We start from the raw sequence: 27,894 nt of genomic DNA, 5'->3' as shown, positions 1-27,894 counted from the left end.
ACACAGGGCAACCTAAACCAAAATCAATATATAAAAGTGTGTCTAAACTATAGTACAAAGGATCAGAAACCATCAAAAGCACTTAAGGTACAGAAAGAGAGCATTTAGAACACCATGTCCTTGGTCTCTGCAATGGGAAGGAATTTATTATGTCAAACTGCTAAGTGAAAGTCTATTAAAGAAGGACTCTAGCTTATAGAAAAGTCTCAACATCCCGAAAGATCATGCAGTGTTTTACATTTTCTTGCTCAGAGTCCTATTTTCTGACCTATGTCCCCTGCATAAAGAGATTCAGGATTTAAAAAGTGCCATTTCAAGATTTTCTTGGATCACTTACGTGTACCAATGTCCTAGTAACTTCCAGAATTTGTGTGATCAGTCAGGTGTGGTCAGTTCTGCCTCCAGGGAGTATTTTACTACATTATTTTGCTATTTTTTGTTTTTGGAAGGGGTGGGGATCTAGGAGTTCAGTTTACGATCAACAGGTATATTAACACTACTTCCCTCAATATTTTTTCTTTTTTCCTGGCTATGACTCTTTCTGGCATCTGTCTCCTAACCCATCTTCGTTTGTGAACACAAGCTTAGTGCATTAAAAGGACACGGTCAAGGTACTTTATCTTCCAACTCTGCTTTATTCCATGTTGTTTATGACTGTTCCTTGCTAGACTGAAACAAAATATTTTCCCATGACAAATATCTGCTCTTTTTTGTAGTTAACACAAAATAATTGGTTGTTGAAGATTGTCTCAGAAAACAATGAGAAACAATGAATGACATGGATTTGCAGAATAATATATAGAGGAGAAAGAAGATCAAATGTTGTGCCTGCTAACCTTGACAGTGTTCCTTTAAGAGTACCTTCTTTTTATATTTGTTTAATTTTCTTAATGTTTTCTGTGCCTGAGACCTTACCATTGCATCCTCTTATTCTTTGTTTCTGTAAAAGCTGATTGTAAAGTTGGCATAAATCTGATTTTGATATTGAAACAAGTGTAGCAAAAATGCTTATGGCAATAATTCATCTTTCTGTCTTCCCTCCTTTTTTCCAGACCACAAATAGTCATATATTTCACCTGGGATCTGTGACACTTGCTTTCAATTCTTTCCATAAAATTTTTGTCAAGATGCTATAAGAGTATTTTTCTACAGCTGCCAACTCAGTGAACTAGCTAAGACTTTTGCTATTAATACCGGCACTCTTAAGCTATCCCCTATAGTAAATAACTGCTAAAAGTTCAGCCTAGTGTGAACTTCTATGGAACTTTTAGTTTTTTTAAGTGTCATGCTAAACTGTTTTGAAGCCATGCATAGTCATCACAAGGTTAAGGATGTTTCCATTAAAGGAGTGGGGAAGGAAATTAAGACACTACAGAACTATAAACATACCCTCCTGAGGCCTAATGACATTTTTTTAAAAAGGGAGTAAGCTGGAAAAACTGCAAAATAACTGTGCTAAACAGTATCATGTCAGTCAGGAAACAGAATTCTTTAGTTATAATGTACTCCTGATGATAATTCAATGCCTTTAGTAAGTGTCAAAATCCCATTTTCTTTTCTGCCTCATAAAGATCACTGAAAAGTAAATTTGGAAGATATTTAACAACTATAATAAATATTTCTCTTGATTATCCATAATAGGCATAAAAATGCCCCAAAAGAATTATAGAATTGTTTCAAAACACTGAGTTAAAAATACATATATGGTGAAACTGAGAATCAAAATTATCCCTTTGAAAACGGGAAATAAGCAGAAACTTTTAAATGTGGTTATCAGTATGGCATCATAGTACAATTTTTTTCCAAGACTTTGTTCCTTTGTATTATTGAAACATACATTTCTCTGTGTTCCTTTTCTTTTTATACATTCTTATTTTGGAAGAAGGCGATGCAATATCTTTTTGTTTTATAACCTCTGTTGCAGATGGGGAGGATAATGCGTGGACCATTTATGAAGTTTGTAGCCCATGCAGCTTCTTTCACCATTTTTCTTGGTCTGCTTGTCATGAATGCAGCTGACAGATTTGATGGCACCAAACTCCGACCTAATGAAACAACAGGCAATGTCAAACAACTATTTAGGATGAAAACATCCTGTTTCTCCTGGATGGAGATGCTCATTATTTCTTGGGTAATAGGTAAATATTAGTTTTTGCTTAAAATTGTCTTACTATGATTTCAATGAAGCTGGACCGAATTTAGTCCTTTGCTATTAAAGTTACATGTAAAAATTGCATCAAAGGGAATTTATTCAACCAGCTGCATTCCCACATTGGCCTCGTGTTTCTTACTGGATGTCAGCAGGCCTTCTCATGTGCTTCATTACACACATTCAGATTAGTCACAAATATTCGGGTTAATCACAATCACAAATATGCAGGTTAAGGACGTTGGTGAAATCTTCATCATCCAAATATGAACAAATGCAATTTTATGAATGTCAAAGGAAATTATCTACTTGTTTTTGTTTTTGTTTTTGTTTTTGAGTCAGGCTGAGTATCAGCTCTCAAGGGGAAGGATTTCTATATCGTGGGCCAAGGTTTTTTTATTCAGTTGTCTCTTTCTGATAAGATTTTCTTACTTTGCAAATATTTCTTCAGAATTAGTGGTTTATAGCTTAATGTGTTGTTGCTTGACAAAAGAGAAGCAGCATATAGATCCCTCAGTATTCAGCTGTGGATTTTTCCATCCCAGCATAGGGATGAAGTGAATGCTATGAATAGTAGTTTGGTATGACCCATTCAATGCAGTGACTAAATCTTACTCCACATAAGAACTTGAGCACAGACCCTCAAATATATCTTATCTGTATGATTCCTATTTGCAAGTCTAATTCCATTTATTTCAGTGAGGTTTAGATTCCCAAATATTTTAAGGACCTGGGTTTCGGATGTTAGTTAAGTTAGTAAATATGAGAGTTACATTCAAGCTAAGGAATCTGCTTCCAGCTTATGAATTTAAAAATTTTTACTTTTATGAGCTATTTTTTAATTGGAGACATTTGCACATCAACTGAATCATACAGCTTTGAAAGACATTGACAATTGTTATTTATTTCATCAGGTAGCTGTATAAATGAATATAATTGTGTATTGTGGGAATAATGATACTTAGATTTCCAAATCTTCTATAAATATTAATGAATGACCTGATAATAAGGGACTAAACAATATTTTTCCAATTTAAATGTATAGTTTGCTAATTTAAGCTATTCTTATTTATTTATTCTTATTTATTTCAGTGTCATGCAGAAGCAGGAAATGATTTAAGAAAAATTAATTCAGTGCATACAGATATAGTATGGAATTTAATTATTGTAATTAACATTATAATTGTTCTTATCTGAGAAGTGATGAAAAGATCTTTCAGATGGTTCGATAAGTACAAAAAATGGTGACATTACAATTTGCTTCTCTCTTATTAGCTCTCTTAAGAATTCAAGAAATTTAGTGCATGATTAAATACATTTTATCTTGAAAAGGGAAAGGATTTGCTCAATAAAAAAGATGCCATAAATGATACTGCATTCCTAGATCTTACTATTTTTATTTTCTATTTAATAATTAATATTATTAATTAGGAATGAAACAGATACCTTTGCCCTGTTGACAAAGTATTGGGTCTGATTCCTACTTGCACACTTGTTTATCATACAGACTATACTCAGGGTCCTCTGCAAATGGGAAAATGTGACTTCTGCTATCAGTTCTGCTACTGCAATACATTCATGCCATTACTCCTCTTTCAGTCTCATTCTGTGTTTTTAACAGATGGGAATACTCACTACCCATTCTTTCTTTGAAATCTTTTGGAGTTGAACAGGCAAAAACAGTATAAAAGATTGTTATGATTACTCACATGATGTAGAAGTAGTGACATATATATATATATATGTTATATATATATATACATTAATTAACAAGTTCAAGGATTTTAGTGTGTGTTCAAAGTCCCAAAGAGCAAAATGGTTTTGAGTTTGACTGAAATCAAGAGCATAATCTAAACATTATAAAGTATCATATAAAATGAACATGAAGCTAAACAAACATGCTGCTTTTTTTTTTTTTTGCTTTTTTTTTTTTTTTCTTTCACAGGCATGATATGGTCTGAATGTAAAGAAATTTGGTCTCAAGGTCCAAAGGAATACCTTTTTGAATTATGGAATATGCTTGATTTTGGCATGTTAGCAATTTTTGCAGCATCATTCATAGCAAGGTTTATGGCATTTTGGCATGCGTCCAGAGCCCAGAACTTGGTTGATGCAAATATGAAAGACCTGTCAAGTCCAACACTGGAGCCCAACATAAAATATTACACCTTGGGTGAGTTGATTGTACATGGTTTGAATGTATTTCTTGGGCCAAGAGTTGATTTTCTGTAATTAGTACATTAGTTCCACAATGTAATTGTTAAAGAAATTCCCATCCCTGCTTTTCTTTCTCATCTCTACTACTTGTTCACAGTTCCTTTGGCTATGCTCATACGTCTCTTTGGGGATTATTCTGGGCATCAGGCACTAAAATCAACTTAAGTTCAAAATAGCTCCACTGTCATCACCCCACCCATAAAGATTCTCTTTAATATCTTTATTGGTGATCTGGATGAGGGGATTGAGTGCACCCTCAGTAACTTTGTAGATGACACCAAGCTGGGTGAAAGTGTTGAACTGCTTGGGTGCAGGAAGGCTCTACAGAGGGATCTGGATAGGCTGGACTGATAGGCCAAGGCCAGCTCTATGAACTTCAACAAGGCAAAGTGCCAGGTCCTGCACCTGGGGCACAACAACCACATACAACACTACAGGCTGGGAGATGAGTGGCTGGAAAGCTGCTCGGTGGAAAGGAATCTGAGGGTATTGGTTAAGAGCCAGATGAATATGAGCCAGTTCTGTATTTGGGTGGCCCAGAAGGCCAACAGCATCCTGGCTTGTATCAGAAATCAAGCAGTCACCAGGACTAGGGAAGTGATTCTCCCTCTGTACTCAGCCCTGGTGAAGCCACACATTGAGTACTGTGTTTGGGTTTGGGCTCCTTACTACAAGAAGGAGCTGGAGGTGCTGGAACGTGTCCAGAGGAGGGCAATGAAGCTGACGAAGGGTCTAGAGAACAAGTCCTATGAGGAGCAGCTGAGGGAATTGGGGTTGTTTAGCCTGGAGAAAAGGATGCTCAGGGAGACTTCATCACTCTCTAAAACTACCTCAAAAGAAGCTGTAGTGGAGTGGGAGTTGGTCTCCTTGCCCAAGCAATAAGCGATAGCACAAGAGAAAATGGCCTCAAGTTGTGCCAGAGGTGGTTTAGGTTGGACATTAGGAAATGTTTATTCACTGAAAGGGTTATGAAACATTGGAACAGGCTGCCCAGGGAAATAGATGAGTCACCATTGCTGGAGGTGTTCAAAAAATGTGTAGATGGGATGCTTAGGGAATGGTTTAGTGGTAGGTTTGTCAGTGCTAGGTTAATGGTTTAGAGGTCTTTTCCAACCTAGCTGATTTGATGATTTGATTTGATTATTTGATTCTATGATTATTTCAATCCAGGTCATTTAAGCTGTTCAGTCACACAATGCTATCCTGCAAACATTTGTGTTGGCACAACTGAAAATGTGATGTATGGTAACGCAGGGGAAGAACTAAGCAATGAGATGCAGAAACTTCTTAAACCTTCTTTGCCAACAAAACCAACATGTCTTTCACTACAGCCAAAATCTTTGCTCATAGACTCTATTATATTATTTTAGTATTTCTCAATCCATTTTCTGTGTCAGTAAGAGATAAACATGTTAATAAACTGCTTGTCATATATGAGAAGTGAGTAGAAGCTTTCATGTGTATGCATGTACACTGAAGCCTGCTTGGAGAACATCTTTGTATGGTAATACTAGCATGGATAATATTAATAGTTAATATTTAATGTCATAGGTTTTGTCATAGGCTAGCAAATATAATACAGCTCATCTGGAGACCTGAAAGACATCTGACTACTAACCCATACTGAAACATCTGCTGTCTTTGCGTCTAGTTATCCATGAAATCTGAGGTAAAGCTAACACAGCTATGTCTGCTTATAGAAAAAAGGCACAGTATTTTGCCATACAGACATTTTCTCATTTGAATATAGAGTGTAGCGTTTCAGTAAACAAAAGAATATGCACATACCTACAAGAAAAGCACAGTTGCTAGCAAGACAATGATTGTGCTAACTGAGCCTTGTTATGCCTAAAACCAGAATCACTCATTATGATGTCATGACACATGAATACTGCTATGGCAGTAAATTACTTGAAGACTAACATTTTCTTACATAAGAAGAACATTCTGAAGCATTGTTGCTCAACATCACTGTGTATGGATATAATATAAAGCTGTACAAATAACTGACTTGTATTAAAAGATTATTTGTTAGTTAACAGCTCAAAATAGTATTTTTACAAAAGGCCAGTGGCTGCCTTCATTGCAGTATAAATTATTTATTTTATTTTATGGCATTTACAGTAGAATAAACACAGATGACAACACTCTCAGGAAGTAGGAAAGCCATTCCAGGTTGACCTGTTCTCTTTGCCTGAAGCACAATTGTGAATTGAACTTAAGCCTCTCATCTCATGGGAGAATGCCATAACCTCCAGCTAGGTAGCATCCCGAAGGGTATAACTTTGGGTTTCTCCTTCTATTGTTCAATAAAGATTTCTGTGAGTAGAGGTTCAAACCTGAATGTGCCCCCTTTTCAGTTGAATATGTTCCCTATGAAACAGCAATAACTCACTCACTCAGTGATCCAAATGACATTCAAGCAATTTACCTAAGTGGATTAGCTTCAAAAGAAGAAATTGGTAGAAATGATAGTAGAAAAGATGATGGAAATGGGTGTTTGGTATATACCAGGAAAGAACCATTACCATTTCACTATGAGATGGAGTAAATAGAAAAACAAGAGAAGCATTACTGTTCCCACAGTTATGGAGTTATGGACGGCACTTGATTTTAGATCCCCAGGTTGAAACAGTTCATTTTAGATAGCTCAAACAAATCACATTTATAATTTAATTTGCCTTTTTTTTTTTTTTTAATCACTTAACACTATAAGCTGAATTTTACTTAAATTCACTAATAGGTTGTGATTCAAGTCCCAGGAATTTACTTCAGTGCTATTGCAGACCATTTTAGAAGCTTGTTTTTCCTTTATAATCAGTGGATATCTAATCAGTATTAGCAGAGCCATTCATGGTTTCTTGTTATTAAAAATTACACTTCTGGTGAAAGTGTAAAAAGAACGGAGTAAAACATTAGTGAAAAGGTAAAACATTTCCCCAGTCCCAAGCATAGGAGATGGACTAGTATCCCACCTCTGTGTCAGTCTTAGTGAAATATCTTCCTTTCTTTCACTTTAATTTCTGGCAGCATCTTCATGTAAGAAATTTACTGAGCACTGGGAAGTAGTGGGCAACAACTGCTGGCACTATTTGAGCATTTATACTTGGCACCAGGAAGTCAAATGAATATCTAAGCACTTCGCTCAAAGAAGGACACTGTTTTTCTGTGTGTTTTTTAAGTTCAAAAGGGTAAAAATTAACAGCTCCTTACTTTTAGGCAGCACAGTTTTATACCTTTTTACTAATGAAATAGCTCAAAATTCATGATGCAACATACAGTAAAGGAAAACACATGCAGATTGTACTTCAACTGTTTCAGATTTGTGTAGCTCCACTTAATTCAATTCTAACTTACAATGACTTTGGTTCATTATTACCACTCCCCCAAAGACAGCACTTCTGTGAACAACCCAGAGTGGACTTCAAAATGTTAACAGAAATTCTCATCTTTTGTTTTTAGCTAGAATAAACTGGGATCCGTCTGATCCACAGATCATATCTGAAGGCCTGTACGCAATTGCAGTAGTATTAAGTTTCTCCAGAATAGCCTACATCTTGCCAGCCAATGAAAGCTTTGGACCACTGCAGATATCACTTGGCAGAACTGTGAAAGACATCTTCAAGTTCATGGTGATATTTATCATGGTGTTTGTAGCTTTCATGATAGGCATGTTTAATCTCTATTCCTACTATCTGGGGGCAAAACAAAATGAAGCATTCACAACGTAAGTACTACTGATTTGATTGTAATAATTGTGAGCTATTTTCATGGGAGATAGTTGTTTGCATTGTATGTATTAAGTTTACTAATAGTTTTATAAGTTTTACATCTTTTAAAATACCTTTTTGTGTGGTATAAAGTAGTAATTTTTTATCGTATATATATACACATACATACATACCTTATATTATATACTTGAATAAGCAGATGAACTCCTGATCCCAACACTAGGATGATAAATCAGGAAGAACAGTCTGGGAAGGTGAGGGATAGCTGCAGTTTATGTGAGTAAGAAGCAGGAATGCCTGTGCATCTGCTTAGGGATAGATAATGAGCCAGCAAGAATTTACAGGTTGGGATTAGAGGGTAGACCAACATGGGTGATTTTCTGGTGGATGTCTGCTGCAGACTGCCTGATCAGGAAGACAAAATAGATGTGGCTGTCTTCAGACAACTGGGAGAAGCCTCATGCTTGCAGCTCCTCGTCCTCATAGGAAATTTTATCCACCTCGATATCTGCTGGATGGGCAACACAGCAGGACACAGGCAATCTAGAAGGTTTCTGGAGGTCATCAACAATAACTGCCCAACATAGGTGATTGAGGATCTGGTGTGGAGCCATTTGCTACACTTGACTTTTACAGACAGTGAAGATCTGGTTGGGGATGTGAAGACTGAGAGTAGCATTGGCTGATGAGGTGATGGAGTTCACATTCCTGAGAGGAGGGAACAAGGCCAATAGCAGGACCACCACTGTGGACTTCAGGAGAGCAGACCTTGGCCTGTACAAAGAATATCATATGAAGAGGAAGTCCTGGAGGAAAGGGGAGTCCAGGGGAGCTGTTTGATTTTCAAGAATTGCGTCTTCAACACTCAAGATCGGTCCATATTACTGGGTAGAAAATCAAACAAAGGTATCAGAAAGCCTGTATGGATGAACGAGAGTGACTGACATGTTGTAATGTCACTCAGAGGGACCTCAACAGGCTGGAGGAATGGGCTGACAGCATCCTCACAATGTTCCACATGGGAAAATACCAGTCCTGGCCCTGGGGGCGTAATAACCCCAGGCACCAGGGCAGCCTAGGGCTAAGCAGCTGGAAAGTAACTAGACAGAAATAACTGTTATTGATGCTCTTAGTGCACTGCAACCCACTTACTCCATGTAGCATCAGATGCATGCTTTTTTTCTTCTCCCACCATAAGAAGAGAAGACCTGAATTTACTCTGTCTGTCAGGAGTTACTTGATATACATTTGTCATGACATCTTATTGCTAGCCATGATTTTAAGATAAATCACCCGAGTTGATACTCATTCTTTTCCATGCCCTGCAGTCCTTGCCCACTTAATTTCTGACTGTCATAATATTTAAACTAGAGCTGTTATGAGGCTTGCTCAGCCAGGAAACAAACTTGGCCAAGAAGGAAAAAAATGCTACTACATTTCTTATTATTATTAGTTCACACAATAGATAAAGTATCTGAACCAATTCACAGATGGTGTACTGATAGAATATTTTACGCAGAGGGGTAGATTCAGAACTACATAACTTACGGGTTTCTTTTGACTTATTCTCTTAATGATAATGCAATAAAATTGAAAATGTGCTTTACAATGCTACTATATTTGGGTCATGGGGAAATACATGTAAGGTCTATTTATCAAAGCAAGAGAAAATACATCTACAAGGAGGTGAATATAGAATTAGATTCCCAAGACATTTGGACTTATGTTTGTGTGTATGTATGTGGAGAAAGAGAGAGAGAGAGAAAAAAAAAATATATATATATATATAATCTGATTAAGAGGAGATACATGCATTGAAAAGAACTAACCTGAAAAAAAAAATATTAGTGTCACAACACCATGGCTTATTAACTTTTTCCTGAATTTGTGGGAGCAGTGAAAACTGAACTTCAGGATTATGGTCTTGAAGCATTTTTGAAAAATGTTGCTTTGCAAACAAGCTGCTTTCTTTACGGTTTCAGAATGTTGATCATATTAATGGTATAATACTTAATAACAATTGAACTATTCATACAATTATAATGAAGTGTTTACAGGTTATTTTTTGTTATTTACATTCACATTACAGGCAAGTATGTTGCATCTAGAATAAAGTAGTTTATAGTGATTTATTGTAACATTCTTTTGAAGCTGTAGATATAATTCCTAAACTGAATCAGATGTTTTTATTGTCAGTCCTAAATATTAGGACACGTATATTATTGAAGAACATATACATATGAAATTAGGTAGTCTACTTCTGCACAATATTGCTCTGGTACAGGTGTACATTATGATAGTAGAAATTTTTTTATGCTGTGTAAAAATGGTCGCTAGCAATTTATACAATAAGACTATACTGTTCTTGTTCAGTAACATATGCATGTGTTCAATTTCTCCTTTTAGTGTTGAAGAAAGTTTCAAGACATTATTCTGGGCTATATTTGGACTCTCAGAAGTTAAATCAGTTGTCATCAATTATAAACACAAATTCATTGAAAATATTGGCTATGTGCTTTATGGAGTTTATAATGTTACCATGGTCATTGTCTTACTGAACATGCTTATTGCAATGATCAACAGCTCATTCCAGGAAATTGAGGTAAAAATTCCATTTATGATGAAATATCACCTAATGTAGTGTTATATCTAATTGTTTAAATACCCTAGAAATCCTGTCTTCTTGTCATCTTATATAAGAAAAATAACACAGAGAATTTTGGAATATATTACCAGAAAGTATTCATTCCACTGTTCATTTTTGTTACAAATTACCTGGAAATTACTCAGCTGTATGTGCTTGCAGTAGGAAGAACCAGAACCGAACCAAGAAACCCAAGAAACTGCTGCTGACCAGCAACGGATTATTTAAACAATCATTGCTTTATTCCTCTGCATTCAAAAGAACTTTATCTAACAAAGTAATCAGCAGGGCTACAGAAAATCAGCATGAACTTTTCATGTCATGCAATACAAAGGGCTAAATCATTATAATTGATTAGTAAAAAATGGAAGTAGAGCTTCAGAAGCTAGGCCATCCCAGCCTTTCCTGGGTGATGCCCTTACCACAAAGCAGCAGACTCAGGTTGTTTGACATTACTCCCAGTTTCTGGGCATTGACTTGGGGTCACAGTCATTATCCAGCCTGATTAAAAGCAGTGCACATTCTCCAGATTCAGATTTTTCTGACTGAGATCACAGAAAAAACAATTAGGTTTAGAGCAAAGAAAACTACACTGTTATCCAAAAGTATGATGACTGAATACAAATAGTTTCTAAAAACAGCTACAGCAATATTGAGACATATCCTTGAGCCTGACCTCCATCCTTTCTGCAGAATTGACTTCCCTTGAACTTTACAGGAATGAGTAAAATGAGTGTTTTGGCCATTGTAAATGTTAAACATAAACCATGGTGATGATAGCATACCTTATTTAATCGTATATTAAAGCAAGTGGAAGGAATTTGATAAAAATCACCTAATCCTCTTTAACATCATGTTTAAAGTAATAAAGTAAAATTCTTATTTAAAATTCTGTTTCTATTTCTTTTTCAAAAAGAAGATTATAGATTAAATTAATTGCTACAAAAAAAAAAAAAAAAAAAAAAGATCAGTAAGATAAGAAATCAAAGCTTGTAGTATTGTTGAGGAATTTACAGTTTTGTTTTGTTAGAATAGGATTTTTCCATTTTATTTACTGAGCGTGACAGTGTTCCGTGCAAGTGACTACTTGACCAAGCCTGAGAGGATGAATTTGAATGTTGCCATGAAACTTTACATTAGGCATTGTGTTGTGTGCTTTTAGGTCAACACCATAGGGTTATTAGTCTCATTACAAAGAGCACAAGCCAAGAAGTCTTTGTAATGTTGTATTGGAGACTATTAGCACTCATTCTGGAGTAACTAATGTCTAACGCAAATCCATTTTGTTCTTCTGTAATTGCATTGTTTTAAATGGATTAATAAGAACAATTCTATTAATTGAAATGTGGTTTTCATGGATTATAAACAAGCTCTTAACCTGTTTTAAATTAACTTCAGCCAATTACATTGAAAGCACACATAACATTTAGCTAGGTCATCTTCAGTTGTCAAGATGCTATTAATAGTGTATTAATAGCAATGTTTCTCCTTTACAGGATGATGCTGATGTAGAATGGAAATTTGCAAGGGCTAAACTTTGGTTTTCTTACTTTGAAGAAGGGAGGACTCTTCCAGTACCCTTCAACTTAGTGCCAAGTCCAAAATCTTTGCTGTATCTCTTACTCAGAATCAAAAAATGGATCTCTAAACCATTTCTGTGCCAAAAGAAAAACTTTCAGGAAGATGCAGAGATGAACAAGGTAATTTAACAGTATGTCTATTAACTACTAATTTTAAAAGATAAAAACAATTTTAACTTTTCATTGTTGGTGTTGACCCATTTTTCTAATGAATTTCCTGATCTGCTTAGTCCAGACTGAAATCAGTCCCTAGGTACAGGTTGAAATTTACTTATTTTTTAACTTTTTTTTTTTTTTTTAACTTATTTTTTAATCAATATTTGTCCACATCTATAATCAGTTAAGTTAAAAAATACCTTTGTAAATTTACAGTTCTTCTTGCTCTCTGTCACAGAGTCGGAAAATAATTTAGGCTGAAGGGGATCTTAGGGGGTCTCTTGTTCAACTCACAGCATGTCAGCTCTGAGGTCAGACCAAGCTGCTTAAGACTTCATTCCTGTCCAGTCCTGAAAACCTCCAAGGACAGAGACTTGACAACTTGCCTGGGCAGCCTGTGCCATTCATTGCATTACTATTCTCAGGGGGAAAAATTTTTCCTGTCCAGGCTGGACCTCTCTTGTTTCAGGCTGAACAAGTCCAGCTTCTCCAGCCTCTTCTCACAGGGCAAGTTCTTTAGCCCCCATCATCTCTGTGGTCCTCCACTAAGCCTGATAGGAGTATACTCCTGCAATTCCTCCAACACCTGGTCATAGATAAAGATTCTAGAAGCCAGTAATGAGTGGTGTCCATCAAGGGTCCATACTGGCACTAATGCTATTTAATATCTCCATCAATGATGTAGATAGTGGAGTTGAACGTACCCTAAGCAACTTTGCAAATGACACCAAGCTGGTGCTGTTGATATGCTAAAGGGAAGGGATGCCATCCAGAAGGACCTTGACGAGCTTGAGAAGTGGGCCCATGTGAACCTCGTGAAGTTCCAAGGTCAAGTGCAAAGTTCTGCACCTGGTCTGGGGAAATCCCTAGTATCAGTACAGTTGGTGATGAATTTATTGAGAGCAGCCCTGCAGAGAATGACGTGGGGATACCGGTAGATGAAAAATTTGATATGTTCTGGCAGTGTGCACTTGCAGCCCAGAAAGCCAACCATAATCTGGGCTGCATCAAAATCAGCATGGCCAGCAGGTCGAGGGAGGTGATTTCCCCCTCTGCTCTGTTCTTGTTAGACCCTGTATAGCCCTGTGTTCAGCTCTGGGGCTCCAGAGCAAGAAAGACAGGGACCTGTTACAGTGGGTCTACAGAAGGGCCTCAAAAAGTATCAGAGGGATATAATACCTCTCCAGTGAAGAAAGACTGAGCAATCTTGGCATGTTCAGCCTGGAGAAGAGAAGACTTCTGAGTGACCTTATAGCAACTTTTTAGTACTTAAGGGGGATTTATAAGAAAGATGGAGAAAGGAATATGGGTAATGGTTTTGAACTGAAAGATCTAGACTGAATATATGGAAGAAATTTTTTACCTTTACTGGAACAAGTTGCCCAGAGAAGTTCTGGATGCTCCATCTTTGGAAGTGTTCAAAGCCAGGTTGGACAGGGCTTGGAGCAAATTGGTCTATCAGAAGATGTCCCCACCCATGGCAGAGATGTCACACTGAATGATGTTTAAAGGTTCTTTCCAATGCAAACCATTCTATGATTCTGTATTAAAAAGTGCAAGTCCCAAGACAAGGCCCCTTACTGCCCTCTGAGTACGACTATCCAGCCAGCATTTTGCCCAGTTGTCCAGGCTAACATCCTAAGGTAGGTAGAAGAATATTTTGGGATACAGAGTTAAAACCCTTACTAAAATCATGATAGACTACATTTCCAGTTCTTCCTTCATCTGCAAACCCAGTCATTTTATCACTGAAGGCCATCCAGAGGGTCAGGCAAATTTTACCCTTGGTAAATCCACATTGTCATTCTCAGTCACCAACTGCTCCTCCATGTGCCCAGAAATGTTCTCCAAGAGGACTCAATCCATTATTTTCCCAGTTACCAAAGTGAGGTTGTGGTGCTGACATCATCATTTTGGCCTTTTTTGAAAATGAGTTTAATGTGTGTCTTTCTCCAGCCTTCGGAGACCTCTTCCAATTTCCATGAACTGTGAAAGGTGTTATCATCTTTGGAAGTTCTCCAACTGCTCTCAAAACCCATGGATGCAGCCCAATGACTTGCCAAGTTCTGTCAATTAACCCCTGACTTAACCCTCATCCACGGTTGGTTGTTCAAAACCCTCCTCAAACCCCTTCACTAAGAACAGAGCCTTGGTAGACTGTTTTTAAACCTGATGGAGAGAAGGCATCAAATTCCTCAGTCTTAACCTGAATACCCTTCTTGACTGAGCTGCAGGCCCATGTTTTCCCTGTGCAGCATTTTATTGCTATTGCAGCAGTAGAAATTCTTCTTATTGCCCTAGCCAAAGTCAGCTTAAGGTGAGCTTTGGCTTTTCTAGCACCCTCACATGCCTGGGCAGTGCTTCTGAACTCCTCTTGTATAGCCTGTCTCTGTGTCCGCCAAGAAAGCAGCTTCCTTTTATTCAAAGCATTCTGTTATGTTTTATACAAGTACAGTAAAAGGCACTTGAGTTTATTTATTGCTGTATCTAATGGGTTTATTTAAGGAGTTTATAGTCAGTTTGTTTTTCTTGCAGTGGTTTGGTATAAATTAAATTAATTGCTTTACAAGAACGTAGGGCTTAGCACATGAGTTTACGTGGTGGTAGAAGTGTAAAGACTAGCACTGTTGTAACGCAATATGGAAGAAGAGCTTTGCAAGACATCTAATGAGACTCGCTAAGTAGAAGGGTGAGCATATGGTAACATTCACACACACAAAAAAGAAATTGCAGGTTTGTCTATGTGGCAGAATCAAATGTGTCATTTATGGAACTTTAAAAAGTGAAGGGTCGCTGTTAAGATAGTCAGCAGACTGACCAGAGGCCTCCTCAAGGTTAGTGATTTTTGAGACAGTGGCTATAGTCATTAGACAGGGGCCTGTGAAGAAATTACATGCCTATGTCAGTTCTCAACCAATCTGACAAACACTTTTCCCATCACAGTTATCAGCTGATGAGTAAAAGAGAAAATAAACTCATTACAATCCTAGAAGGAAAAAATGGACCTATATGGAAAAATAGTGTGCCTCTGACAAGCCTCTGCCTCTGGTTAAGTTCATAATGGTTTATAAAAGGAGACACAGACATTACAAACACTGCCAACAAAGTCAAGCTTGTTATTAATTTCAGATGTCTTTTGTGTGCTACTGGTAAACTTTCTAGCCTTTCAAAGACCTCATGTCATTTTATTTGCAAAATCTAATACTAATGTATTTAAGACCCATCAGAGATAATATCACTGATAATATCAGATAATATATTTCCTTGAATTTTCAGTGACTCAATGTTATCAAAACTTTTCATCAAGCTGCTTGATGAAAATTGATTTCACAACTTCAGTGAGTGATAAGGTCATCACTGAAAAATGGAGATGCATGCAAACTTCAAAATGGGTAATGGTGAGAAACATTTGTGACTTTGAAATGTGCATAAGTAAGTTAGAAGCTTATTTTTAATGATGGTTTTAAAAATGAAATTTCTGATCCAATACAGCTTAGGTAAACTTGAAAATCTTGTGCTTGCAATTACAATTAATTTTTATCATTCCTTTCCAAAATTATGTTTGTACATAGCAATTCAGATAGCTAGAAAGGTGCTTTCTACTAGCTGCAGATGATAGAGTAACAAATGCTAAATTACATGTTCTTACTCTGCAATCAAAGAAGCTATAAAACTGCAAATCAAATTAAAAACAAACAAACAAACAAACAAAAACAATACCTTACAATGAAAACCATAATGCAGCTGGACTTGCATCTGTTCTTTTCTCAGCCTTTCCAGAAAGGTGATTGATATTGCCAGATGATTATGTTCTTACTTCCTTTTCACCCTGCCATATGCCACTGAGCTGACTTGGATCTATCATGTGCTGCCATCCTTTGCTCTCTAAAAATAAACTAAAATGTTTTCATGTCCTCTATTAATGATACATTTCTGTAAAGTCTGTTTTATGGCATCGTCTCAAAGAAATTCTTAGCTTTTGGAGCTTTTAGCTTTGTACTCATCCCTGTGCTAGGCAGGTTGGTCCTGCTGTGGCTGCTGAACTGGCCATCCTTGCATGAGGAGCTGCTGGAAGCACAGTGAGTTGTGTGAAGATCAGAAGAAATCTGGCAAGAGCAAGACTTGGTGGCTGTGCAAATGCAGGACTCAGGGATGGCTTGGCCCTGTTCAATTAGCTTTGCCCCCAAGTAGGGTTGCTGCAAGGGCTTGTCCCCAGTCTGTTCCAGTTGCCAAACTGTGAGGGAGACAGCAAGTTCCTCTGGTGCAAGCCATACTGGGGAGGTCTCCACAAGTTTACAGAGAGATGCCTTTACATTGCTGTGCCCAGAAATGTTAATGCACCCTTGAGTTTACTGACTCAGGCCCAGTCTGAGGGTCTTTCCCAAAGCCAGTGTCTTCTCGGTGCAAAAGCAGCAGCAGCACCAGAGTGAGTGTAAAGGTGAGAAGGAAGGTGGGAAGGGGGGAATTCTGCCCCTGGAGCTAGCTCTGCCCTTATTACTGTCAGCAGAAAACAAAGCCAGATGTTGATAATGCTAAATTGCTAGTATGGATAATGTTAATTAATGTAGCTGCATTCAAAGTGTAGCACAGCAGAAACATGTCTTGAGACATGTCTACATATAATAATGAAGACTGTGAAGAAGTTTTCTTACAATCTGTTGTTTAAGACCTGCAGATTTCTGCTGTAGGGTAGGATTGCTGTTTAAACATTAGATAAACAAGAAAGATAATCCCAAATAAATACATAAATAATAATAATAATAATAATAATAATAATAATAATAATAATAAAGAGTTTTAAAGAAACCTTCTTGGAGTATTATGCTAAATCAAAAAAGTGCCTTGGAAAAGAGAAAGTATATGTTTTAAGAGTCACAGAAGCTGTTCATCTTCCTGAGAAAATAGCGGCAGATAACATATATAAGGCATTTTTTTAAACCATGACTTTTCAGAAAAGAAATAAGGAACTAATTATTGAAATAACTTTAAACCCTGACTCAAACAATGAAAAAATACGTTACTTTCTCTTTCCTGGAATAAAACAGTGATTCTGAAATTTTCATGAGGGACCTCTGGTTATGAGAGCACAAACTGAATCATATTCTGGGAACTCACACTCCTGGTCTAAGCACATGCAGTTTAATGACTTTCAACTAAAGTCATCAACTGCTTCTGAAAATTGGGATTTAAAGACATTAAGAAAGTGCTGCACAAAACAGCTACAGTCATTATAGATGACTGTTGTAACTGATTGCACTGAAATTTAAGCAATAGTAGAGAAAGATGTAATGAGAAACAAGTTTAAGCAAGAACATTTTTTTCTAATAGCAGTGCTCTATACATGCAGCATTTTTCTTTCACACAACACTCCCAGAGAAGAGTTATTTTTGTTAGGGTTCAAATGATTATTGTATTTAAATTACTTTCTCTTTCCTCTCCAGTTACTTATGTGTGGATTCTTGATAGATAATAACTTAAAAAGATGAAAACTCTTTCAATCATTAAAGTGACAAGCTGAGTTTACTGTATTAGTTGTTTTTAGGAGGAAAAAGCAATACAAATGAAGCTTCAAGGGTTTAAAGATTTTGTGTAAAAATGAAGTTGTAATGAAATCTTGGCAATCTCTGCCACCAAGTGGCCACTCAGCAGTGTACAATAAATGTGCATTGTGTGAAGCACACAAATGTGTTTCCTACAGAGGAAGCAAACTCTCCATTTTATTCTACCACATTATTTCCAGAAATTAGGAAACCAGAAGCTGAAGAAGAATTAAGATATTTTTTTTCTCATTGAATTTAGTAATGAAGGTAAGGCCCAGGAGAATATTTGTTAGCTTTAAAACCCTGAAATACATATTGATTAGATGTAGAACTTAGGGATATGGTTTAGTGGGGACTGTTAGTGTTAGGTCAGAGGTTGGACTCAATGATCTTGAGGTCTCTTACAACCTAGAAATTCTGTGATTCTGTGTGTGTGATTACACAGTCATATATAGCCACTATTTTTTTGCTGTTGTTGTTATAAATCTAATGCATAGTTTAAGTTAAAATATATTTAGATAAGCTTATGTTCTCCAATATATATTCAAAGCATTTAAGGTAGCTGTATTCAAGAAAAAAAAAAAAAAGTAATAGATTTTGCACATCTTTAATTAATTTCCCATCCAAATTCATCTTAATATGTTACATATAAATATTAATTGTGCCATATATCTCTATATCTTATGAATTTATTCTTGCTTATTTCAAATAAACATAATCTGAGTTAATGTTTTTTTAAATATGTATACATGTATATACGTAGAGAGAGAAACTTTAACAAAAGGAAGTTCTAAATTCAGCGTAAATTTAATATTAATTTGAAATGAATACAAATGAATACACTGTGCCAACAACTGTGATGTTTTCTTCAGGAAAAAATATCAAAATACAAGTGCTATATAAAATTTTAAAATATTTAAATTATTCATTGTTTACTGATTTATTAAGATTCATTTGCTTTACTGTATAGTGAAAATAAAGTTTTTGGGAATTCTGGAGAACTAAAAGACTTAAAGAGCATGCTCTGCAGCAACAGGGAGAATTACGAATTTTAATTGATGTCCTCTTTGCTAATTATGCACCTGAATATTATGCGTCATTCAGCATTTTTTGTACATATACAGTTCCCAAGTTTTTGATTTTAGCCTTTCTTTTGTGTTAATACACGTAGTGTAAGTTAGAACAAAGCCCCAGTAAAGCTCTCTGCTGAGAGCTTTAACCTTTTCTAATTGACATCTGGTGAATATTTACCACATATTCTATAATCCTACTTCCATTTACTCTCAAAGTTCAACCACAGGAAATTCACAGTGTACCTCAGGAGGTTATAATGATTTCAGCTGTAGGAGGAACAGCTACACGAAAGCTTCAGCCTTCACTGGCAGCAGGCGTTGGAGCGTGGGCTGCTTGCTGTGTGGCATGGCTGTGCAGCTGCACAAGCATCTAACTGCTTTCCCAGCTTGTCCCTCATATCAGTCAAAGTGCCCCAGTTTGCTTAGCTGTAGGTGCTGGATGCGTTAAGACACAAAATAACCAACACAGAGAACCTCACTGAAAGTGTAGTGTGATCCCACTGGATCTGAAGTACTACACTGGGAGCCTAGTGTTTTAAAGCAGTAAAAGTCTTACATGTGGAGAAAGTACTTTTTAGTGACAGTCCCACTTATTTCTTGTCCAGATCAATCACAGCTTATATTTCATACTTTTTTATTTCTTGCAGTGCCACTCTTTGTACTGTATCCATATGAATCAAAAGTCATGTAATTCATTTTGGTTTGAGACTCTTAGTGCAGTCCAGCCATCCAGCTGGAGCCCCCATTCATAATTTCCTGAAGCTTTAGTCCTTATCAAAGATGTAAATCACAAACAAAGCCTACAAGTTGAATCCTCTGGTTTTCATCAGGGGTGAAGACCTTTCATTTTAGCACGTGTAGTAAAGAAGATGCTATTCAGAAACACCAGCTGATAATTTTGTGGTTCCTGTGATGGAGTTCTGCAAAGGTACCATGTGATGGAGTTCTGCAAAGACTACCATGGTAACTTCACACAGACATAATTGGGCTCAACAGTTAATGTTCTGTCATACAGTACCTGCGTGGGGCAATTTAACTTAATATTGCTCTTTTATTTATTTTGTATTATAAGCAATGTTTCAATTTCAGCTTGGTCAAAGGAAGCAATCAAGTATAAGAAGCTCTGATGAAATCCACTTAAACAGTTTAAACAATCCTCCAAGACAATACCAGGTAAAAAGCACTTTATTTTTGAATTATATCAAGTTGTGCAACTCATAACAACATAAGGATAGTTTGAATTTAAGTTAAATAAAAATCAAGGGTAAATCCACAGACTCCGCATATGTCAGAAATAAATGCACTGATTTTGATACTTACAGTAAAATTTCAACTTTTTTGGTCTTATTTATTTATTTTTTTCCCATATAGTATAACATTTAAAGTGCTTTTTGATTTTAGACACAGGTTGAGTCCTCAACAGCACAGCAAAAATTAAGAAAACAAAAAAGAAATGCAAAATATTCCTTGTTTGTTTGCTGAAGCAGCTTAGCTTATTGTGCCACATTTCTATATTTTAATACCTCAGGAAATAGAAATATCTTTCAGCCAGTGTGCTATCAATAGTCTGTTTATCCTCTAGTTCCTAGACAGCTTCAATGAGCCTTCATGCAGTCAAGCATGAGGAGACCCAGACTAGTCCGCATAAAGCACAGTTGTTCTGGGCTTCTTTTCTTTTGGAGGCTGCTTCTTTCCTTCCTGTTACTAAGTAGGCAGAAAGGAACGAGCAAGAGCTGCTTAAGCAGGCAGAAAGGAACAAGCAACTTGGGCAGTAGAACAGGACAGTCTGAACACTAAAAGACATTGAAAACTGTGGAATTAGGCATCAATACCTTTTTTTAACCATAAGGCAAAAACAAGTTGGTTTCCTTGGGTGCCACTGTTACATTATGCAGTGTCTATAATAAACTCTGTTTCAAAAACTCTGACATTTTCACAGCCAGTTTCCTTTCAATGCAGCGATAGATATGAAGATTATAAATGTATCCTGTAAACTTGAGGATATGTGTACTTGTATTTGAAACATTCTTGGATTATTAGAATAAACAGTACGGCTGCTGACCTTGCAAGCATGACTGTAATGATGGTCCAGAACCACTGATGTAGGATGATTCACTTCTCAGCCACCTCTGGTCAGAGCTATTACTGTGGAGACAAAAGCAGACACATAAAACTATACATATTTCCTACCTTGTAGTGAAAAACAAAAAATATTGTGTTGTCATGGGTTACATTCTATAAAAATATTAAAGCCAAAGATAAATCTTCAGAGGTAGTTAGATACATTCTTCCATATTCAAGTCTTTTGAACTAATGGGAAGAGCAGGGTCAGGATTCATTTATCCTAGAAAGATAAAATGTACATTTCAATTTGCTGGCCTAGGTCCCCATATTAGTAGTGGACAGGGCAGTCATTTGAATGATGTGCTTCACTTGCTCAGTTTTAGCTGTCTGAGATGAACTATGCTCTCAGATTTGCTTTTTCTTTCCATAAAGAGAATTCAGGATGACTGCCACAGATATATATATTTACTTTATAAAATATCTGTATTTGCTTAAATGAGTCACAGCTGAGGTGTTTAAATGACTCTTAGAATGTGGGTTCCATTTTTTCCAACATTCACATTGTGAAAAGATAGCTTATCAGTTATAATACAAATATAGATTAAAATAAACATTGCAAATGGGTTTAGCAATTAGCATGGCTAGTCACGGCCATGGCCATCTTTTGGTAGTAACAGAGGCTAGATGTTTTTGTCTATGTGTAGATCAAAGCTGCAACTATATCAGTAATTCTCGTAGACTCTGGTAGTGGTCCAAATCAAGCTTCATGAATGACAACATCAGGAAGACAGGCTTAGTTTTCTAACTTTCATATACATATTTGTATAGAACAATAAATCTTACATAACTACTGTAGATGAAAAAAGGTATTTTTACGTTTCATTCTTTTAAGCTGGCACGTCCTACACTGCAATATCTGAATGTAAGAAAAGATAGCAGAGCTCATATGTTGAAATTTCATAGAAACAATAGGTCCAAGTAAGAAGAATTTTTCTTTACTTTCTTCTCTGCAGAAAATAATGAAACGGTTGATTAAAAGATATGTACTGAAAGCTCAGATAGATAAGGAAAGTGATGAAGTCAATGAAGGTGAGTATGTGCATGTTTATGTCTAATCAGAGAATCAAAACAAATTAAAATGGTTACATATGACACCTGGAAAAAAAATAAATGTTTCCAAAGTGCTTAATCCACTTGACATATTTACAAGTGCAAAATGTAAAATTAACACGAAATTGAAGTTAGGGAAGAGATGTGTCTTTCCCATCAGAAACAGCTCTGCCATCAGATTCTTGTTCTCCCATCAAAAGCTGTCACTAGTCTGGCACCTTCTTGTGAAGCATGATGCCACTTCTAGTAGAGCTCATGCATGCTAGTAGAGCTCCCTGCAGGGAGGCTGCATTTAATGGAGCAGCTGGTTGGGGGCACTCACTTATGAATTTTTCCTTGTGCAGACACCTTTTCTTATTAGGGAAACAGCTGGCGCATGCACTTAGCAGAAATGTTCGCTTTTGTTTGCACCCCTCGGAAGCTGGAAAGACACCTATTGCCACAGGAAAAAAAAAAAAAAAAAAAAAAAAAAAAAAAAGGACTGGATAGTAAGAGGCCTTGTTGCTGGCCAGAAGGACTCAGGGACGTGAGAGTTCAGTGATTTCTCTTAGAGCAGATCGTTAACTTCCTTATAGAGGCTGCTTAGGGATTTGTGAACTAATGTGATCTCTCACACATTTGCTTTCTGATTTGTTTCCTGAACTGCATCTTTCTATTCCTATCCATAAACCACCATTTATATACAGTCCACAGAACATTCACTTTTTCTGGTTCAACAAAGAAATCCTGAGAAAACCAGTGATAACTGTAAGATATGTAGGATATGCTACTTTTTCCTTCTTTTCTAAATAGTGTGATGTCTTTTACAGGTGAACTGAAGGAGATCAAACAGGACATTTCAAGTCTCCGGTATGAACTCCTTGAGGAAAAATCTCAAAATTCAGAAGATCTGGCAGAACTTATAAGGAAACTTGGGGAAAAATTGTCAATCAACTCTAAGGAAGAAGAAAACAAAAGATAACCAACCTAAACATTTAAGAAATGCAACAGAATGTTAACAATCCACTTAAAGCCATATTTCTGTTTTTTTCAAGTCTAGCTCACATTTCTACTACAGATTCAGAAATTACATCATTCCAAATCTTTATTGTAAAAACAGAGCCACAAATCCTCTCTGTCTATGGTAAAGATGAAATACCACTTGAGTAGCGATATTTATTTATCCTTTATCTGCTGAAGAATAGATAGTTTTAGATCATTTTAATATTCAATTTACCTCTTTTAGAAGGTGAGTGGAATCTTGATAAGCCCAGCTGTGAAAGATTAAAGACATAAATCTAAACTTTTCCTACATTAGCTGGTTGTTTTTCCAAATTTAATTTTGTAGACATTCACACATATATTTTAGTGAAGCAAAAGAGGGAAATTGTGGGTTTTTACATATTTATATCAAATGCTATTTAATTTTTCAAACATTCTCAACCAGAAAAAAAAAAAAAAAGGAAAAGAAAAAGCAAACTGTCTTTCTTAAAAACATGCGGGTTATTAAAGTAATTTATTTGAGCATCTCCTTATTTGAGCGTTAGATAGCAGAATTCTCAGAGGTCTTTCCTACTTATCTCTATCACTTGATAAACTATCATGAAAGATTCCTAGGTTCCAATGGGAGCTGGTGCATTAAGAAAGAAATATTTTTCACCAAGCTTATTGAAGAGCTATTGCTGGGGCCTGAAGGAAATTCCTTTAATCCAGAATAATTAATCCTTGAAGTTCTAATCTGTTCCAGAATTCCCAAATTCTCCAGCTTTTATGTCTTGAACTAAAACCCACAAACTGCAGGAAAGTTTGATTGTAAAGCAGGTAACACATTAAGTTGGAGGATATTACAATAAGTGTAAACCCTCTGAATTCAGGGAATGGTATGCATTGGGGGCCATGCTTCCTCACTGTTAAACTTCTTTAAGTTATTGAATTTTGCTCAGATATATCTTTACCAAAAGAAAAGGTGTTCCAAAAGCACAAAATCTGTATAGATTTGCATCCTTTGTCCTATTCTTTCCCTGGAGAATTTCCTGCGCTCTATCTGCTAGGTCTTCATCAATGAAGAATCTTCTCCATGTCATCATGAGTAGCTTCCCACACTTTGCTTATGCCTACTGTAATACTCCTATGTCTCTGTTTAGCTGGACAAGAGGTACAACATATCCATGTAGACATGTCTGGTTGATTGTTTAGATGCCCAATCCCTGGATGTGTTCAAGACCAGGTTGGATGAGGCCCTGGGCAACCTGATCTGATGGGTGGCATCCCTGCCCATGGAAGGGGGGTTGGAGCCAGATGATCTTTAAGGATCCTTACAAACCAAGCCATTCTGTGTCTCTATGAATCTATGATTCTATGATAGTTGTGTGACTCACCAGCTAATACCTACATGCAGGATAGTTGGTTGCTTTCTGTTTCTTCAAGTGGATACAGGCTAAACACCATCTCATTTTTTCCCTCAGTTAATGCAGTAAATTGGTTTCTCTCCTCCAGCAATCACCCATTCTGTGGTTGTTACAAGCATATATTTTGTTGCAGAACTTTACTCCTCTTTAAGCTAGGTTGAAGTTAGTGAAAGGGCTGTGAAACTTTATAACAGGAACTTCAAGATGTATAATGTACCTGTAAAAACCTTGCATATATTGGAAACACGGCTAAAATGACTTGTCGGTAATTACTTTTAAATTAGCTTTGTGAAACTTATTTATTGTGGAATGTATCAGAGTCTTTCCACCTCTCCCTTTTGGCTGAAGGTGTAAAAATATTGCTTTTGATGGGTTCAGACTAGTTTCTAGCTGAATTTACTGATAGCCTTTTTAAAAAAACATTGGTGAAATCACCGTGTATTTTCAGGGCAAAAAAGTGTGAATGAGAACTGCTTTTGTAGTCATGTAGACATATGTAGAGGCAAGAGGCTCTGTCCTGCCTGGAGTGCAGTTGAAGTTGTGGAGGCTGGCCTTTGACCAGGTTGACTGGGTATTTACTGTGATCTGGGGGAATTTCTCACCCTTATGCTCAGCCAGTTAGATTAGCCACAAATGGAGCCTGTGGGATAATCCCATGTATTGTGGGCCTCATGCATAATGAACTCAGGGTTTAGAAACATTTAAGGCCTCTTCTTCTGAGGGAGGAGAAGAAAATGAGACTTTTGAAGGTACTAGAACAGACTGTATTAAAATCCACAGTGTGTGAGACTGGAAAACTATGAGCTACAGAATAGCCAATTTAATAACTTGCCTTTGATTATTAAAAAGCATTACCTCATAACCTGCAGTATTTCCTGCAGTAGTCAACAGGGAGTACTGCAGACTCTGAGATGGCCGTACTGGTTGGTCTGCAGCAGAGATGCTCTGGTTTCTGTGTCAGCCATCGTGTGGAAACAAAGGCAGCTGGGGTGATCTCCAGCTGGAAGTCAGCATGAAGCTATCTTCACTGCCTTTTGTCCCCTGGAAGGCTCCTGCCTGTCTCCCTGGGCCAGAATTGGTCACTGATTTTGAGTTCCCGCTTGAATATTTTGGGCCTGGTTTACTGAAGTAGTGAGCACTTATTACGGCTCCAGCAAATGACCACATTAGGGACCACACCACACGAAGATTTTCCACCTTTGAGAAGCCCTTTGGAAAATCCGTTGGCCAGAACTTTTGGTAACAATTACAATTAAAATTTGCTTTCACTAGTAGGAAGTTTTCGACCATTGTAATGTGCAGTTTGGATCCGCAGCCCAGTGCTAGATGTTGGTAAAACTCAATCTCCATAAATCCAGTGTAAGGAAATGGCACTTAAGGAAATGTGTAAACACAGTTTAAGATCCAGGCACTTTTAAAGTGAAGATTTTTATTACAGAGGTAAAATGGACACTGTGAACTTGTTTAAGCCCAAATTTTGACTTACCTTAAAACTATAGGATCATAATGTATATATTGTATTTCATGAAAAAAAAAAAAAAAAAGATTTTTTTAATTCAATGAAGATATTTTATATGTAGTTATTACTCATGGAACAATTTGTTAAATATATTTGAAGAAGTCTATTGCCAAATATAGTGTGACAAGCAATGTAGTATTTAAAATGAACACAATACCAAATATATTATTCTGATAAAAAATTAAACATACCAGACTGAAAATACCTTTGTGCTGCATTTTATAATCATATTAGTCCTTCACTGCTGGGAACCTTTGGCTACTCTTGCTTGGAAGACAACAGCAAGACAAACACAGAAGACTACTTCAAATTGTGAGCAATCCTACTACAAAAAAATAATTTAAAAAAAGTTTCCCAGAAGGATAAAATGTCTTGTCCTACTTGATTAGACTCAGCATCTGTCTTGCCTTCTGCGACTAAATGTCACTGATGCTAGATGTTTTGGAATGACCCTGCAGCAGGTAACATGTAATTTTCGTCCTACATGTTTCTACTTCTGTTTTCTAATTACAAAAGACTAATATAACTTTGATGAGGAAGTGTTTCCAGATTTTTTGTTAATTATTAGGATAACAAGTAGGTAGTCTTGCTGCATACTTTAGTGTTCTTTTAAAATTTTTTTGAGCTCAGCAATTCACAGTTTCTGCAGCAGCAGCTTCCATGTCCAAACCAGACCTACTACAAAAAAGTATTGGCTTTTATATTTTTTTGTCCCATGAATACCTCTTAAGTTTGAATTATGTGACATAGTGAGTAAAATCCATCATCTTCATGACAGTCTTCTCTCTGTTCATACAAACATATTTCACTAAAAAATATAAGATGTCTTAATAAACTCTCAACAGAAGAAAGTACTTTCAAAACAATCCCCAAATTAACAAAGGTTTGCATGGAGGTTTCACGTTTGCATGCGGCTAGCAAATGTGACGCCCATCTACAAGAAGGGCTGGAGGGCAGACCCGGGAAACTACAGGCCTGTCAGTTTGACCTCAGTGCCAGGAAAGCTCATGGAGCAGATCCTCCTGAGAGTCATCATGCAGCACTTGCAGGGGAAGCAGGCAATCAGGCCCAGTCAGCATGGGTTTATGAAAGGCAGGTCATGCCTGACGAACCTGATCTCCTTCTATGACAAAGTGACGCGCTGGGTGGACGAGGGAAAGGCTGTGGATGTGGTCTACCTTGACTTCAGCAAGGCTTTTGACACCGTCTCACACAGCATTCTCCTCAAGAAACTGGCTGCTCTTGGCTTGGACTGGTGCACGCTTCGTTGGGTTAGAAACTGGCTGGATAGCCGGGCCCAAAGAGTCGTGGTGAATGGAGCCAAGTCCAGTTGGAGGCCAGTCACTAGTGGCGTCCCCCAGGGCTCGGTGCTGGGGCCGGTCCTCTTTAATATCTTCATCGATGATCTGGACGAGGGCATCGAGTGCACCCTCAGTAAGTTCGCAGATGACACCAAGTTAGGTGCATGTGTCGATCTGCTTGAGGGTAGGAAAGCTCTGCAGGAGGATCTGGATAGGCTGCACCGATGGGCTGAGGTCAACTGCATGAAGTTCAACAAGGCCAAGTGCCGGGTCCTGCACCTGGGGCGCAATAACCCCAAGCAGAGCTACAGGCTGGGAGAGGAATGGTTGGAGAGCTGCCAGGCAGAGAAGGACCTGGGAGTGATGGTGGATAGTCGGCTGAATATGAGCCAGCAGTGTGCTCAGGTGGCCAAGAAGGCCAAC

At 37.1% G+C, this 27,894-nt stretch overlaps 1 protein-coding gene across 3 annotated transcripts in view; it reads left to right on the top strand.

The window, feature by feature from the left end:
- Window positions 1-26,372, top strand: part of TRPC6 (transient receptor potential cation channel subfamily C member 6) — a 99,427-nt gene extending 73,055 nt beyond the window's left edge. For 2 of the 3 annotated variants that reach the window (XM_084505664.1, XM_084505663.1), the window contains exons 5-12: window positions 1,925-2,138; window positions 4,095-4,322; window positions 7,829-8,093; window positions 10,504-10,699; window positions 12,238-12,441; window positions 20,180-20,263; window positions 22,168-22,243; window positions 23,074-26,372. In XM_084505664.1, the coding sequence (XP_084361790.1) occupies window positions 1,925-2,138; window positions 4,095-4,322; window positions 7,829-8,093; window positions 10,504-10,699; window positions 12,238-12,441; window positions 20,180-20,263; window positions 22,168-22,243; window positions 23,074-23,225 (1,419 nt within the window). In that variant the 3' untranslated portion in view covers window positions 23,226-26,372. Of the gene's footprint in view, window positions 1-1,924; window positions 2,139-4,094; window positions 4,323-7,828; window positions 8,094-10,503; window positions 10,700-12,237; window positions 12,442-14,433; window positions 20,264-22,167; window positions 22,244-23,073 lie in introns of those variants that run through there. The other variant, XM_084505665.1, reaches the window with a different exon arrangement.
- The last annotated feature ends 1,522 nt before the right edge of the window (window positions 26,373-27,894 follow it).

The sequence above is a fragment of the Aythya ferina genome (assembly GCF_964211825.1).
Source record: "Aythya ferina genome assembly, chromosome: 1".
NCBI lineage: Eukaryota > Metazoa > Chordata > Aves > Anseriformes > Anatidae > Aythya > Aythya ferina.
The sequence above is the reverse complement of the archived record's forward strand: the minus strand, read 5'-3'. Positions and strand labels throughout refer to the sequence as shown.